General features: G+C 39.1%; 1 protein-coding gene across 1 annotated transcript in view; it reads left to right on the forward strand.

The window, feature by feature from the left end:
* The window catches only part of grin2cb (glutamate receptor, ionotropic, N-methyl D-aspartate 2Cb), a 29,537-nt gene extending 14,140 nt beyond the window's left edge, over nt 1-15,397 (forward strand). Inside the window, exons 4-12 of the mRNA XM_063003703.1 lie at nt 35-246; nt 5,237-5,405; nt 7,216-7,369; nt 8,005-8,130; nt 9,481-9,710; nt 11,720-11,880; nt 12,053-12,240; nt 13,139-13,371; nt 14,033-15,397. Coding sequence (XP_062859773.1) covers nt 35-246; nt 5,237-5,405; nt 7,216-7,369; nt 8,005-8,130; nt 9,481-9,710; nt 11,720-11,880; nt 12,053-12,240; nt 13,139-13,371; nt 14,033-15,397 — 2,838 coding nt within the window. The remainder of the gene's footprint in view (nt 1-34; nt 247-5,236; nt 5,406-7,215; nt 7,370-8,004; nt 8,131-9,480; nt 9,711-11,719; nt 11,881-12,052; nt 12,241-13,138; nt 13,372-14,032) is intronic.
* The last annotated feature ends 367 nt before the right edge of the window (nt 15,398-15,764 follow it).

The raw sequence follows: 15,764 nt of genomic DNA on the forward strand, positions 1-15,764 counted from the left end.
AAGTGGTCTTCTGTTTCTCTCTTTGTGCCCTCAGGTAGGGAGCTATGAGGGGGGGATTCTGCATGTGCGCTATCCGGTTTGGCCCCGCTATGGCAGCTTCCTAGAGCCAGTATCTGATAACCGTCACCTGACAGTGGCTACACTTGAGGAGAGGCCTTTTGTCATCGTAGAGAGTGTTGATCCCAGCACAGGCACGTGTGTGAGGAACACTGTCCCCTGTCGACGTCAAGCTAACAGGACCGAGACGTAAGCCATCAACGTCATGTTGACCAGTTCTTTTTCAGTCTTGTGTGACTTCCCATGAAGACCTTGATAATTAGCTGGGAAGTTAAATTAGTATTGTTAAATGAGGTAGTATGATGTACTGTGACCATTCAGGAATGGAGTCTGACATCCCAGACTTAAAGGTATGACACTAAGTTATGGCCAGTGTTAGAAAACATTTTCTCAGGCAAACAACATGGTGAATAAGAAAAATTTTGGGTTATATTAACAAGTTTTTAGCTTGTTGAGTCAGACTGGTGGGTCAACAGGAACCATGCTAAATAAATTATGGTAAACTGGTCTAAAAGCAAGACTACAGTCAATAACTGTATGCTAGTAATATAATAATATTAGTAGAATATAATATAATGCCTTTATTTGTCATATACATATAATTGTGTACAGTACAACAAGATTATTTTACCACGTATCCCAGCTAGGGGTCAGAGCACAGGGTCAGCCATTGTTCGGCGCCCCTGGAGCCGAGAGGGTTAAGGGTCTTGCTCAAGGGCTCAACAGTGGCTGCATGGCAGAGCTGAGATCCATATGGTAGATAAATAAGTGAAGGGCCAGTGAGGGAAACAGGGATATTGGAATATTGCACAACTGACAAAAGACACAGGCTTATAATTCACATGCAATAACTATCACACACAAGTGTGCTAAAGTGCAGTGTTTGTATGGGTTTTCCCAGGCACACTGGTTTCTTACCACCCACCAAAACATGCCAGTCAAGAGACCAGCTACTCTGAATTGCCCTAGGTGTTAGTGAGTGACTACGTATGAGAGAATTTGTGCAACTGATTGTTGCCCTAGGGTGTAGTTTATCATTGCTCCTAGTGTCTCTGGCATAGATTTCAGAACAGTGACCATGAGCAGGAGAAAGCAATTAGCAAATGTGAATTAATTAACAAATTACAAGATAACTGAATGAATACACACAGGCACCAAAGGTTCTCATAGCTAAGTGTTCAAATTAAGATTTTATATGATTTTAATTCTTTCAGATGTCTTTTACTACTGGGGTTTAAAAAGATATACTGATGACCAAAAGGGTACCATTAAGTGTATGAATACCATGCATGCATTATATCTGATTGGATACCCTGTTCTGAGCTGAACATAACAATTAAAAAAATTAGTTTCAAGCAAAACTTATAAATCCCCTGCTACTGGCTGTGTCCCAGGCATGAATGCATGAATGAAAATTTGTGTTGTTGGGGAAAGTCGGAGTTGCTCAGCGTCTGAAGAAAATGAGAGATGGTTCAGTAAGTTTTGCAGCAGCACTTGAGGAAACACATGGTGAGTGAGAAGCACCTCGAGTCCTGGGGGGAGAAATGACAGTTTCATTATGACAGCATGCTGAGGGGAGAAAATGTTAATAAATCAAAGAGCAAGTAATCACCCCTCAGGGAGGATGGGATGACTGAGTAGGGCACAGTGATCAATAACAGTAATGACGACATTAGTGCTATGTGCCATCACACAACTTCATGTTAAATGACAGTACTGTTCAAAAAGGGTCTGAAATGTTTGGCCACATTTTAATCTATTAAGCAGTGTTTGCTTATTATTAACCTTTCATGTGTTATATACATATATTAACACTCAGCAGCAAACTGTCACTCTTAATCAATCTCTGCCCTCTAAAGAAACTTTATGATTGACATAAAAATGATATCTGAAAGCTTTGAATGCCTACTTTTCAGCAATGTTGGGCTAATTTTAGCTCATTTCATTTGTTTTCTTAATAAATTATATAAGTAATGTGGCGGCACGGTGGCTAAGTGGGTAGCACTATCGCCTCACAGCAAGAAGGTCCTGGGTTCGATCCCCAGGTGGGGCGGTCCGGGTTCTTTCTGTGTGGAGTTTGCATGTTCTCCCAATGTCTGCATGGGTTTCCTCTAGACGCTCTGATTTCCTCCCACAGTCCAAAGACATGCAAGTGAGGTTAATTGAAGATACAAAGTTGCCCATGACTGTGTTTGACATAATCTTGTGAACTGATTAATCTTGTGTAACGAGTAACAACCATTTCTGTTATAAATGTAACAAAAGTGTGTAAAACATGATGTTAAAATTCTAATAAATAAATAAATGAAATAAATATAAGTGATCTTAGAAAATTATAGTATTTAGATTTTGAAATATTACAAGGATGAATTTGCGTCAATATTGACATTTTTAATATCAAACTAATTACAGTCACATTAATACTGGCCATTTTGCTTCAAATAAATGAGCATTTAAAAAAAACAACCAAAATATTAATATTTGCTAATGCTTTTTTAGTAAAAGCATGTGGTAAATCACAACACCTCAAGACAAAAAGAGAAATACGAAACTTGAACATTTGCTTGTATTCTTCAAAATAAGTCCAAATTTATACCTGTGTGTTGTTCCATTAGAAATATAAAGTAACAAAAACTAAACACACCAGTTAAAAGTTGTCAACATACTTTTGGCCCTGTAGTGTACAATTAATATGCAGTACTATGTCCACAGAAATCATAATTCTAACCACACATTGTGCTTTCAATGGTGTGTTTGTGTGGGAACACATATAACCTGGACTGATTATACAGTAGAACATGGCTGCAAATAACAGCTCACTTAATCCAACTTTTTAAGTGCTGCATTCATGTGCTGAGACATGATACCAAGGGACAAGCATGTTCATGTTAGGATTGATGGCACAGCAAGACTCTCATGTTTTCAAACACTTTTTGGTCTTTTTTGTGCCTGCTGGGTTGGCATTCTGACCTGCTGTCTTTTTTTCCCATGGCTCAGTAAATGGGAGGTCTGGGGGAGGTCAGAAGTGATGCACTATCACTGATGTCTGAGCTTCTCTGCTGGGTGCTTTCTCAACCTAATGAATGGATCACTGAGTTTGGATGTTTTTTTAGAATTTTTTGAACTGTAAGGGCATGCAGAAGTCAAAACTAACCAGAGGCATTTTAAAAGTAACTGTAGAATATTGAATACAATCTGCCCCTAATTAGTATGCTATATAACAAATCTGCACATATGTGTATGTGATAGTGGTATAAAGTCTACATGTAATTTTGTGCTGGAAACAAATGTAGAGTGTACACACAAAGAGTGGACATGTGTACATAGAGTGTACATACATATAGAGCAGTGGCGATTTCTTAAAGACTGCAAGGGAAGCTAAGCTTCCCCTAAGATGTCAAAAATTAAATGGTCAAATATGTACAGTTGTGTTAACATTTCATTGACTACAAATGCGTTAGAACACGTTCATCCAGAATCAGCTACTTATCACAAATCGACTCGATTTTGTTAACTTAACCCATACATTCCCGGAGCGTCAATGCATTTGCCCGCAGAAGCTGAGCGTCTCTTCACTTCTATGGGGCTGCATGGGAGGGTTTCTTTCATGGCTTAGAAACTCGCCGGTCATTGGATAAATGCCACGATTTTGTCCCGCCCCTGGACGCTGAGCGTCTCTGGGGGTGAATGGAGCTGTGGACGGGTCTGGACGCTGAGCTTCTGCAAGATGATTGGAGGATCAGTCAAAAGGCTGAATCCCGTTTTGATTGACAGCTATCGCTGGGAGCTTCAGTCCCATCGCGGATTTTTACGAGTGAAGTCGGAAGACAAACTGCAACCCATTTCAGGCCATTTTCTTGAAAAGGAACAAAGGGGAGAATTTATACATTTATATATAAGGCACACAGTAACACCCTGGACGGGGTGCCAGTCCATCGCAGGGCAGACACACATACACACACAAACACTCATACACACACCCATTCACCTATAGGGCAATTCAGTGTCTCCAATTAACCTGACTGCATGTTTTTGGCCTGTGGGAGGAAACTGGAGCTCCCAGAGCAAACCCACGCAGCCACAAGGAGAACATGCAAACTTCGCACAGAAAGGACCCGGACCGCTCCACCTGGGGTTTGAACCCAGGACCTTCTTGCTGTGAGGCGACAGTGCTACCCACCAAGCCACCATGCCGCCAGTCATGAATCTGCAACAACAATATACAAGATAAAGTATTTTTGGTATTTATATTCATTGGTTGTTTCAATACAGTTACAGATGAAGTTTGTGGCAATAAAATTACCATCTATAGCTAATGTGTGTGTTAATCCTCCTCTGTTCTTTTAATACATCTTCAGCTGTTGAAAAAAAGTTGAGAAAGTGGAATTTAACTTGATATAACACTTAAGCTGTTCAACAGACTGAGGTCTATGTTGTCATATATTTCACAGGTATAGACTACAGACAGGCCAGTCTAGCACCTTCACCATTAAGGTTACATGTCATCAGGGACACCCACTAAGTAAAATCTAAGCTAAACATGGTCATAATTAAATCTTACAGCAGAACAATGATCTAAATCATGAATCCAAATATATGATTCAATCAAGACATGATTTCTTTTTTTGCCATGGCCATCACAGACCCTGGCCTAAACCTATTTCAAAAGCTGTTGGGTGTAGGAACTGGGATGATCTGGAGAGATTCTCACATATTCTTTGCTTTTATATGAGTAGGCTTACTTATGCCTACTTACATATGTTGGCAAAATGAGGTTGGAAAACTACAAAATGCATGGGGTTAATAATCGTGATGCAAGCTTTTGTAATAATTATTTGTCCTTGTGAGTTTTTATTTGCCATTAAAATTCTCTCATATTTAAGCATAAAATTATGCAATTTTAATGACATTTTACCCATTTTCCTGTGGGCCAAAATATGCTTTTTAAACAAGGATAAATGGTTCTGACTGCCTGTTCAAGTGCCTCACTTAATCCAGTCACTAAATCATAAAAATTTATCTTCTATCCATAAAACCCTAGTTAATACAGACATTTCTCTTAATGATATTGGTTTTACTCTCAGTGCTTGTTTCAGAGAAGCTTGTGTTATGATTTATACCACACTGAAGAATCCTTTATGTGATAATAAACTTCCTGTGTTTCTCACCCCGTATGCAGTGTTGTTGGCCACACTGAGCCTTACACCAAGCTCTGCTGCAAAGGCTTCTGCATCGACATCCTTAAGAAGCTCTCACGCACCATCAAGTTCTCCTATGACCTCTACTTGGTGACTAACGGAAAACACGGAAAGCTGGTACGAGGCATCTGGAATGGCATGATTGGAGAGGTACGAGAGCTGCAAGTTAAGACACTGTATCAGCAATAAACTGAGCTAAATTTATAAACTGATAAACTCTAATGAAGCTTCCTGTCTAACACAAATTTACTTGTGTGTCTAATTATTATGTGAGAAGCAGCCTGTGTCATTAAATGTGTTCACAGAGTGAACTGAATTTAAAATGCCATGTCGACAACATTCATCCTGTCAACTCCTGCCGTGCGTAGTGTCACTTGATTCCGTTGTAAGGAGTCTTCCACAGCTGCTGGCATCTTCAGCATTTCTATCGCCTTCATCGCTCCACATCTAAAGTTAGCAAAGAGCTGTACTCAAACACCCTGATTCACTGAAGGCTTGCATGTAAAAAAACACATGCAAACTTGATATAATTAGTATTGTTAGTAGTAATGTGCAATCTATTTCTAAGTTATGGACAGATAAATGCAAAAAAGTTCATTTTAGCCCTAGTAGTGTGAAGTTATAAATAATTGTTAGAAATAATATGATGCACAATTTAACCACTTTAATACACGTGTTCTTGTTATGTGAACAGTTATCCAACCCACTGATCCTGTGTTCATTGACTGCCTCTAAAATAAACTAAGACTGGTTGGGCCATGCTTAGCAGCAACATTTTCAGTGTTCTATTACAGTACGTAGCTTTAATTTAGCCACATTGGAGGGATTTTACAACAGTTCCTGTTACAACATCTCAACAGAGTTCATGTTAGAACTTAATTCTGTTCTTTAAATCATTGTTTTCTGTTTTGTTCCATAACTCTGTTGTGCTTAAGTCTAATCACAGACTTATAACCGGCCACTGTCCATCCGAATTTTTGGGTAGGTCATAAGGTAGCAAAAACGTCCCCACACTATTACATTACCACCACCATATTTGACTGTTAGAATTTTAATTTGAAATTATGTGTTTTTTACCTTTTATTGTCTAAATATGGCTATTCCCTTGTCTTTTCTGTATTCCTCAACCATTGTAGCCACAGTGACCATTTAAATTTTTGGCACTTAGCAGACGCTTTTATCCAAAGTGACTTACAATTGTGACCACATACATTGCAAGCAATTGAGGGTATAGGGCCTTGCTCAAATGCCCAACGGTGGCAACCTGGCAGATGTGGGGCTTGCAACCTTGTGGGGGAACCAGCAACCTTCTGATTACTAGCCCTGTACCTTAACCACTAAGGTATCACTGACTCGGCCAGACAACAGCGTTTGCTAATGCATTGGCAAGTAGGTAATTAAGCACCTGGCCAGGTTGGTGACCCAGCTGGGACCCTGAAACTTTTTGCTTTGCTGTAAAATTTCTTTTCAATTATTGTTTTAATTCAACTTGGATAGTAGTACTTAAGTCTGAGCTTGTCTAATCTAAACAAATCGTCAAATAAAATTAATTGGTTAATTGGGGCCAATTATGTTTTTACAAAAGACCAGTTGGTGTTGGATAATGTTTCCGTCAACAAATTCAATGCTTATTTGAAACCTGTATTTTATGTTTAATTAGGTTGTCTTCATCTAAAAAAGCTAAAACAATGTCTAATATGCTAATACTTTTTGACAGCAATGAAATGCATTTAATATTGTGTGTGATGTTGCACACATTAGGCACTGTGATGTTACAGCTGATGTTCATCTGACTGTGTAAAATCAGACACCAGTGTAGCTATAATGTAATGTTCATGTAGCCATGCTAGAACTGGATGAGTCGATAAAACAATAAGGCAATAAAATGTTAAAAGGCACCTCTGCGTATTAATAATAATATATTATTATTATTAATATTGTTATCTCTGATTATCCCCAGGTCTTCTACAAGCGTGCAGATATGGCTATTGGCTCACTCACTATTAATGAAGAGCGTTCAGAGATTATTGACTTTTCAGTGCCGTTTGTGGAGACTGGCATTAGTGTCATGGTAGCCAGGAGCAATGGCACCGTCTCACCCTCTGCCTTTCTAGGTAAGTAAACACACCACCTTTTTCCTATCTAACAGACACACAGACTTTGTAATACAGTTATGGCAAAACCATGTATCTGCTGCTAACAGAAGTTTAAACCATTCAGACAAATGCTCTAATATTAAAATTGACTGAAAATGTCCAGTCTCAATTGTATTTTAGATTAAATAGAAAATAATGTATTCATTTCTAAAAGCTAAACATTAGTCAAATCATAAGTCTTTAGAGACCTAAATTGTGAAAAAAGAATCTTAACATCAATGAAAGGCTTTAGGGTAGTGCAGCGGTCTATTAATCTAGGCCACACCAGCAGAGATTTGGGTTTGAATCTTAACTGTGCTATTGGCCAACTGGGCCGGCATCTACACAGACATGATTGGCTGTGTTTAGGGGGAGTTAGGGGGGTGGAATTTCCAAAAGCCCTGCAATGGATTGCTGCCCTGTCCAGGGTATTCCTGCCTTGCACCCAGTGTTAGACCCATGTGGTAGAGATAAAGCGGTTGATGCAGTAGTTAATTATTGCATTTTTCATTCCCATGAAAGATGTGAAAAGTGCATTTACTCTCTCTCTCTCTCTCTTCCCCTCTCCCTCTCTCTCTCTCTCTCTCTCTCTCTCTCTCTCTCTCTCTCTATAGAGCCTTACAGTCCAGCAGTATGGGTCATGATGTTTGTAATGTGTCTGACTGTTGTGGCTGTCACTGTGTTTGTCTTTGAGTATTTTAGCCCTGTTGGATATGATCGCAGTCTAATCAATGCCAAAGGTAAGTGCTGTTGTTTTAGGTTTCTCTTTGGACTGTGCTGATTGTATGAACTCTACTTTGGATGGAATGACAAAAAACAGCAACACCATCCCAAAGTGAATAACGTTTCCTGCCCCCATATTAAATAGTATTTTACTATACAAATGCAACAAAACACATTTTATATACTGCTTAGTCAAATTAGTGATTTGAAACCCAGCCCCTGTTTTAGTCGCCCTCCTTACTTTGAGACCTTACTTTTATGTGATATTTGATTGGGTTAAAAATATAAAAAAGTTGCAAGATATATGAAAAGTGAAAAAATGCATCCCTACTAGTGTAACTAAATCAAACTAATACATGCAAACTTCTTGAACATCTGTATGGGGAAAATCCTGCCAGGCAGAAATAAAAAGTAATCCAATTCTGGTGAATGAACAGGGAGCTGGCAACCTGGGAGCTGGCACTTGACCAGTATATCACCAAAAGTATGTGGACACCCCTCCTAACTATTTAGTTTATGTGTTGCAGGCTTAAACTGGCAACCTCAGGATTACTAGTCCAGTACCGTAATCGCTGAGCTACACTGTTAACAGTTATATTAAAATCAGATAAAGTGCATGCTCATTTGTGACAACAGTAAAGCCCTTGCTATTCCAGCATCTGTACACCACAAAGACTTGGTTTGAGGAGTTTGGTGTGATGGAATGTCAATAGCCTGTCTGCACAGATCCCTAACCTCAACCCCTCTGAATAGCTATAGTCCTTTTTGCCTAACATCAGTGCCTGACCTTTTGATAAATGCTTATTTGAAACATTCCAAAGTGTTGTGGAAAGCTGTACCAGAAGTACAGCTAGTGGAGGATACTACTACATTTCAGTTAATGCCTGTGTTCTTATACATGAGATGTCCAGCAAAATCATGGTCGGGTGTCCGAAGACATGTAATGATGCGCATTTCCATTATTTTCACTCATCCTTTTGGCCAATACTACAGACGTAAACTATGGTTTTAGGCTCATGTGCTAATTTCATTTTTTTTTTTTAATTATTATTGCAGAATGCCCCGTTTGCGTCTGAAACCAGATGCCAATGGCTTAGTACATGTAGCATTACGTTTAAAAAAAAAAAAAAAAAACGTATAAAGGTCTATGTTCCCACCCAGCTTAATAATCTACTCACATGCTTGACCAGCTGTGTATTCTCTTTATGAGATTACAAGACTACAGCTAGTGTAATTATGTAGTTGTTATACTTAAATGTCTACACAATGAAAATGTGACATTAACCAAACATTAAATGTCCAATTAATATATTATACATTGTGCTGTAAAAAGTTATTGACAAACTTTTCTCCCTCTTTTCTCAAAGCTCCCGGTGGCCCCACCTTTACTATTGGGAAGTCTGTCTGGCTCCTGTGGGGGATTGTTTTCAATAACTCTGTCCCTATTGAAAACCCTAAAGGCACAACCAGCAAAATTATGGTGTTAGTGTGGGCCTTCTTTGCTGTCATCTTTCTAGCCAGCTATACTGCAAATTTAGCAGCCTTCATGATTCAAGAGCAGTATATTGATACAGTTTCTGGGCTCAGTGACAAAAAGGTAAAAAAAAAAAAGTATAACATGTAACATATATAAAATAATTGTGCTATTTATTTTGCTGCATGAAATTTGCAAACTTGTTGTGGTGTCTATACATTTTCCTAAAACATTATTTGTATTTAAATAAGAAGGTCTAATTTCATTGCCTTTGTTAAAAAGTATATACATTTTTCAAAAACTTGGTTCCAGAGAACCTTGGATTGATCTCCAGTCACTGTCTATGAGAAGATTGGCATAATCTTCCAGTGTCTGGGCTGGTTTCCCTTGGTAGTTTGGTTTCGTTAAACCTCCCAAAACATAAATGGTGGATTGGCTGCAGTAATCTGCCTTTGGGATAAATTGGTACCTTGTGCAGTGTGAATTCCTTCATTGCACCCAGTGTTTTAGACCCACCATAAACTAAGCAGAGTAAAGTGGTTAGTAAAAATCGTTTTTTTCCATATTGAGACAAACCAGAGTACATAAATTAAGAGATTGCTTTGATACATTTCATCTGTATAGTAAAATAGCCCAGAAACATTTCCTGTCATGTTTAGGTAACGGCAACAGCTGTATAACAGACAAAAGCATATAAAATTATGCAAAGAGAAAGGACCTCCGGGGAGGAAGGCAACAGGTTCATCAGTCACAGATACAAAACCAAGTAAGCCCCAGGAGGCGGATTACTAGATTTGGCAGCAGAAACACATGGTTGTATTAATGTATGCACATTTTTAGCCACTGTGTTTGACTTTATACAGGATTGAATTCACAAATCTATTCTTAAATCTCATACACTGATCCTACTCTTCTTACAAGGATTAAAGAAGCTTAGCAGAGAAGTGACAAGATTGTGCAAAGCATTCACAGTTGAAATACACACCATCACCCACATGCCTATAAAACGTAATGTATTGTGGGAGATATGAGAATATATCTGACACCTTTTCAAAACAATCTGTTGTTGTGATATAAATTAAAATACAAGTCGCTTGAATTGTATATTAAGGCTTCTTAAATGTATTGCATAAATAAGGATAAAACTAATAAGGATAACAATTGTATTTTTATAATACAGTGGTACCTAGAAACTCAACGTTAAGTGGTTCTGTGACTGGCGTTGAGTTTAAAAGGCATTGAGTTTCAAGGTATTTTTTCCCATAAGGATGAATGGGAAACCTGTTAACGCATTCCATGGTCCTGTGGACTTGCATATATTTTAGGCTAATGTCAAATAATGGGGTTGTTTTTTACACTTATACACTGAAAATAACACAAATATAAAACACCAAAATAAAAAGCTGATTTTTACAGTTTCTCAAAACCCCAAGCTGTAACACAAGTTTAAAAGTGAAACAGTGAGGAAAATCCAGCTAAACACAGACACAAGTGAATCTGATGGTTATTCCACACAAATGCAGATGTGTCTCATATGCACACTTTGATTACATATTACCGCACCACTCAAGTCGAGCACTGAACAAAGCAACTGTTCATTGTTAATTTAAAATGAAATAAATTAATTTTTTTAAAACAAACTGAACATGTTGAGTTTAAGGGAAACGTTGAGTTTAAGGGTACAAATTTCTCGATGAAGGGCAATGAGTTTCAAAGATTTTGAGTTTAGGGGACGTTGAGTTACAAGGTATCACTGTACGCTGGATTGTGCCAATTCAGCAAATGTGAGGATATCCGCATTAGGTAGCAGCTGATACTTTTTTTTTAAATTAAATTCTTTATTAATTCTTGGTTGGTGAGACATTATCCTGTCTTTTACTATCATTTCAATTAAGTTCAGACCATATTTTATGAGTAATAAATAAAGCAATGCAGGTATTTTCAAATTGTTCACAAACCTTTATCTTGCAACTATTATCGCACAAAATAAATTTTACACAATACTAATTGACCCTGACCCCATATTTTACTGACAAACAAAGTAGCTCTCTTTTATGGGGATCAAACGTATGACAACATGGCATTTTCAATCAGACATCTAACCAAAGTTCACAGTTTGTTTTATCCTGCAGTTCCAGAAGCCCCAGGAGCATTACCCTCCTTTTCGTTTCGGCACGGTCCCAAACGGCAGCACTGAAAGAAACATTCGCAGCAATTATCCAGATATGCACAGCCACATGACCAAATACAACCAGAAAGGAGTGGAAGAGGCACTCAACAGTCTCAAAACAGGGTGTGTGTGAACTCGTAAATTAAAACCCTCCAAGCCAGCTGGTCTTTTTAATGCATGTTCAACATCTCAGGTCAAATAAATAACCAGTAATCATTTGTTTGATGTAATTATACGTAATTAAATGTAATTATTACTTTTTCACTTAAGATGCATGTCACTGTCTTTGCTGCAGAAAGCTAGATGCCTTTATATATGATGCTGCAGTGCTTAATTACATGGCTGGCAAGGATGAGGGCTGCAAGCTGGTTACCATTGGAAGTGGGAAGGTGTTTGCTACTACAGGCTACGGCATTGCTCTGCAAAAGGACTCTCATTGGAAACGCCCTATAGACCTGGCACTTCTCCAGTTCCTGGGAGATGGTAAGTCACCATCAGGGGATTTGGTCCACAATTTATATCCCCACATGCAATATGGAGCCTTTTCAGAATAATAACAGATGGATATTACAAGCGCTCGGGTGGCGCAGGGTCTACTAAACAAGCACACCACCGCTGACATCTGGGTTCAAATCTCAGCAGTGCTATCTGCAAGCCAGGCATCTAGTCACCATATTCTTAATATGGTTAGGATCAGGAATTTGGGAAGGTCGTTCCAGTGGTTAAAACTGATTCAAAACCCATTTCATTTCTCACTGAAAGACCCAATTCCAATGACTGGTGGTTTGAGGTTGTGCTGTATAATTTTGAGTCATTTAAATCTTCCTTCCTCTTTATTCCATTTAATTTCTCAGATAGACTGGTAGACCAACACCACCCCAGAACATAATACTACCACCTCATGCTCATACTCTACGTACAGTTTTGTTTTATTTGAATTTCCCACATTTTATTCTCCAAAAAAAACTGAGTATTGTGGCCTATTTTTCTTTGTCCATGTGATCGGCTACAATACATTTTTTAAATTTTATTAACTGTTTTATCATGGTCAACGTTACAGCAAGTCTGAACCAACCAGGAAACACTGGGCGCAAGGCAGAAATATCCTAAACAGGGTGCTTATCCATCACAGGGCTTCAGCCACCCCCAACCACCCTCATAAGACACAGCCAATAATGTCTGTGGAAACGCCAGGCCAGCCTAAAGCACTGCTAAGGTGGGCTAGCATAAAAGACTGCTGTGCCACCTGAGCACCTATAATCCAAGTTGTTGAATGAATACAGTACATAGCATATTTTCATTTAAAAACACTGTATATAATTAAATTGCTCTTTGTAACTGTCTGAAATAATGCAGGTTAACTTCTCGTCTGCTCTTGTAGGAGACACACAAAGACTGGAAACTGTGTGGCTATCTGGAATATGCCAGAACGAGAAGAATGAGGTGATGAGTTCCAAGTTGGACATTGACAACATGGCAGGTGTCTTCTACATGCTGCTAGTGGCTATGGGGCTTAGTCTGCTTGTGTTTGCCTGGGAGCATCTGCTTTACTGGAAACTCAGACACTCAGTACACAAATCTGACAACTTGGACTTTCTTTTGGCCATAAGCAGGGTATGTGTTTAGCACAACATAATGTGTACAGTCATCCTTGTCGTTTATTGTTATACCTTTCACTTGTTTGTACTTTAGTGTTACTCTGTGTCCAACATATGATCTAGCAGTTTGAAATCAGTTTTTGATATCCATGAAGCAATTAGATTATGGATAAAAGATTAAGGTAAATGTGTCATCTTTAGCAAATGGGCATTTTTATATTAAGTCAAAAAATGGAGCAGAGCAACGAAAACATACAGTGCCCCACAGTTCCCCCCTAAGAGGTAGATAGATAGATAGATAGATAGATAGATAGATAGATAGATAGATAGATAGATAGATAGATAGATAGATAGATAGATAGATAGATAGATAGATAGATAGAGTAGGAGTAGGTTGGGTGGGTGGTTAGGTAGGTAGGTAGATAAGTAGGTCATGAATATATTAAATGTAACAATATACTCTATGTTATAAATCTCCCATTTAGGTAAAATTCAGAGGCACTACTCACACTTTTGTAGCTGATTAGGCTAAGCTAGTCAACTGGCTTGATCATCTTATTTAAAATATGTAGTTTGAAACAACAACCTATTGATGATACAGACATGAGTATTATTTTAAGAATCCAAGTAGTTAAAAGGGTTTACAAACTCTGGGTAATCTGTTTCTATCTTTTCAGGGCATCTACAGTTGTTTTAATGGTGTCCAGGATGCAGGAAAATCTGGCAACTTGCAGAACCTTGACATCACAACTAACTATGCCCAGGCCAACATGCTAAAAATGCTCCAAACGGCGAAAGACATTGTTTCCTCTGCCAAAGTCGAGAATTCTTTAAACAAGGCTACAAAAACCATAGAAAACTGGAGCCGGAAAGGGGGAAGTCTGCCAGCACAAATTTCCCATGTAACTACAAATGAGACGCTTCCAAGTCAGTTCTCTCACATCACAGCAAACAACTTTGCCCAACGATCCTTAACACCACCATTCACACAGCATTGTGCTGACAATACCAGTCCACAACATGTATTTGACCATGGACCACGCCATAATCCATTAAACTATAGCCTCCTTTCCCGGTCTGGTTCCTTGTATGATGGGATGCTTCGAATGTCTAGCATCAGCACTCCTCATTTAGCCATGTATGATCAACATCCTGAAAGGCCAGGCCATATGGACACTCCATTCAAAGCATATAGAGATCAGGTGCCAGACATCTATGCTAAGCATCAGAAACCTTCCCACATGTTTGAAGACCCCAGATGGAAAAAGGAACCCCACAGCTCTCTGGTGGAGTCTGTGGACCTTAGAGGATTACATGGCCAAAAAGCTCACACAATATGTCTTGCAGATGTCCAGGCAAACAACTTTGCTCAAGGTGTACCTTCTACAGAATGCCTTAATCAGCCAGGAGATACTGCTTGTAATTTGTGCTTTAAATCATATATGGAGCCTGCACTGGATGGAATGCCTTTGATAAGAAGAAGAAAACTCTATCGCAGACCTTCCTTCCTCAAAGCCACATGGGGTCCAGGCAGAGTGCGTTTTCCAAATGAGAGCTCTACTTCTACAGGCTTTTCCCGAGTTGAAATGCCAGATCTGTTCCCTTTCACAGAGGTATGTGGAAGAGCAGGAAATAACCCTACATCAGTGGAACACATTCACCTACATCCTTTTCGCCGCCATCCCGGTAGAAGTCAAAAGTTGAGACACTCGCACTCAACCTGTCTGCCCTCTTACAGGGAGGCACTTCATCACAATGGCATAGGTGTGAAGAGGGCCGCCAGCTTAGTACACAGACAGTACTCCTATCCTGACCTGCCGACCTTTCGGAGCCCGTTGCCATATGGACCGGCTGCACTGTGCAACATCTTTCCTTTCATGGGTTATCCCAGTGACAGTGTGCATAGGGGGTTTAGGGCTGCTGCACACCTGCAGGATGACCATCTGCTCACTGTTCCAGGCAGCAGTAGACTTCACAGGGTCGGTAACACAGGTGTACCTTTGACATGGGGCAGGATTTCCAGCCTGGAGTCTGAAGTTTGAGCCCTTATGTTGTTTTTTTTCACACAACTGTTTGCAGTACCACAATCTGTCTCTAAGCTCCAAGACTCTTTTCAATTTGCACAAAAACACAAACCTGTAAACTCGTGTGGTTTGCTTTATTTATTAAAGTGCAATAATGCCACGAATGTAAAACAAACAAACAAAAAATTGGTAGCGCAGGGACCAAGTTTTAATCTTTGCTTCTGATTATTGTCTGTGAGATTTTGGGCATGTTGTCCACATGTCAGTGCAGGTTATTTTGGTACTTACTTAAGTTTGTTTTCACCTTCCAGAAAAAAATAATAGCATTGAATGGTTACTCTAAATGACCTTTAGTTGTAAATAACTCAGTGCTTGTTTCTCTGCC

This window comes from Trichomycterus rosablanca, chromosome 10 (genome assembly GCF_030014385.1).
Source record: "Trichomycterus rosablanca isolate fTriRos1 chromosome 10, fTriRos1.hap1, whole genome shotgun sequence".
NCBI classification, from domain to species: domain Eukaryota; kingdom Metazoa; phylum Chordata; class Actinopteri; order Siluriformes; family Trichomycteridae; genus Trichomycterus; species Trichomycterus rosablanca.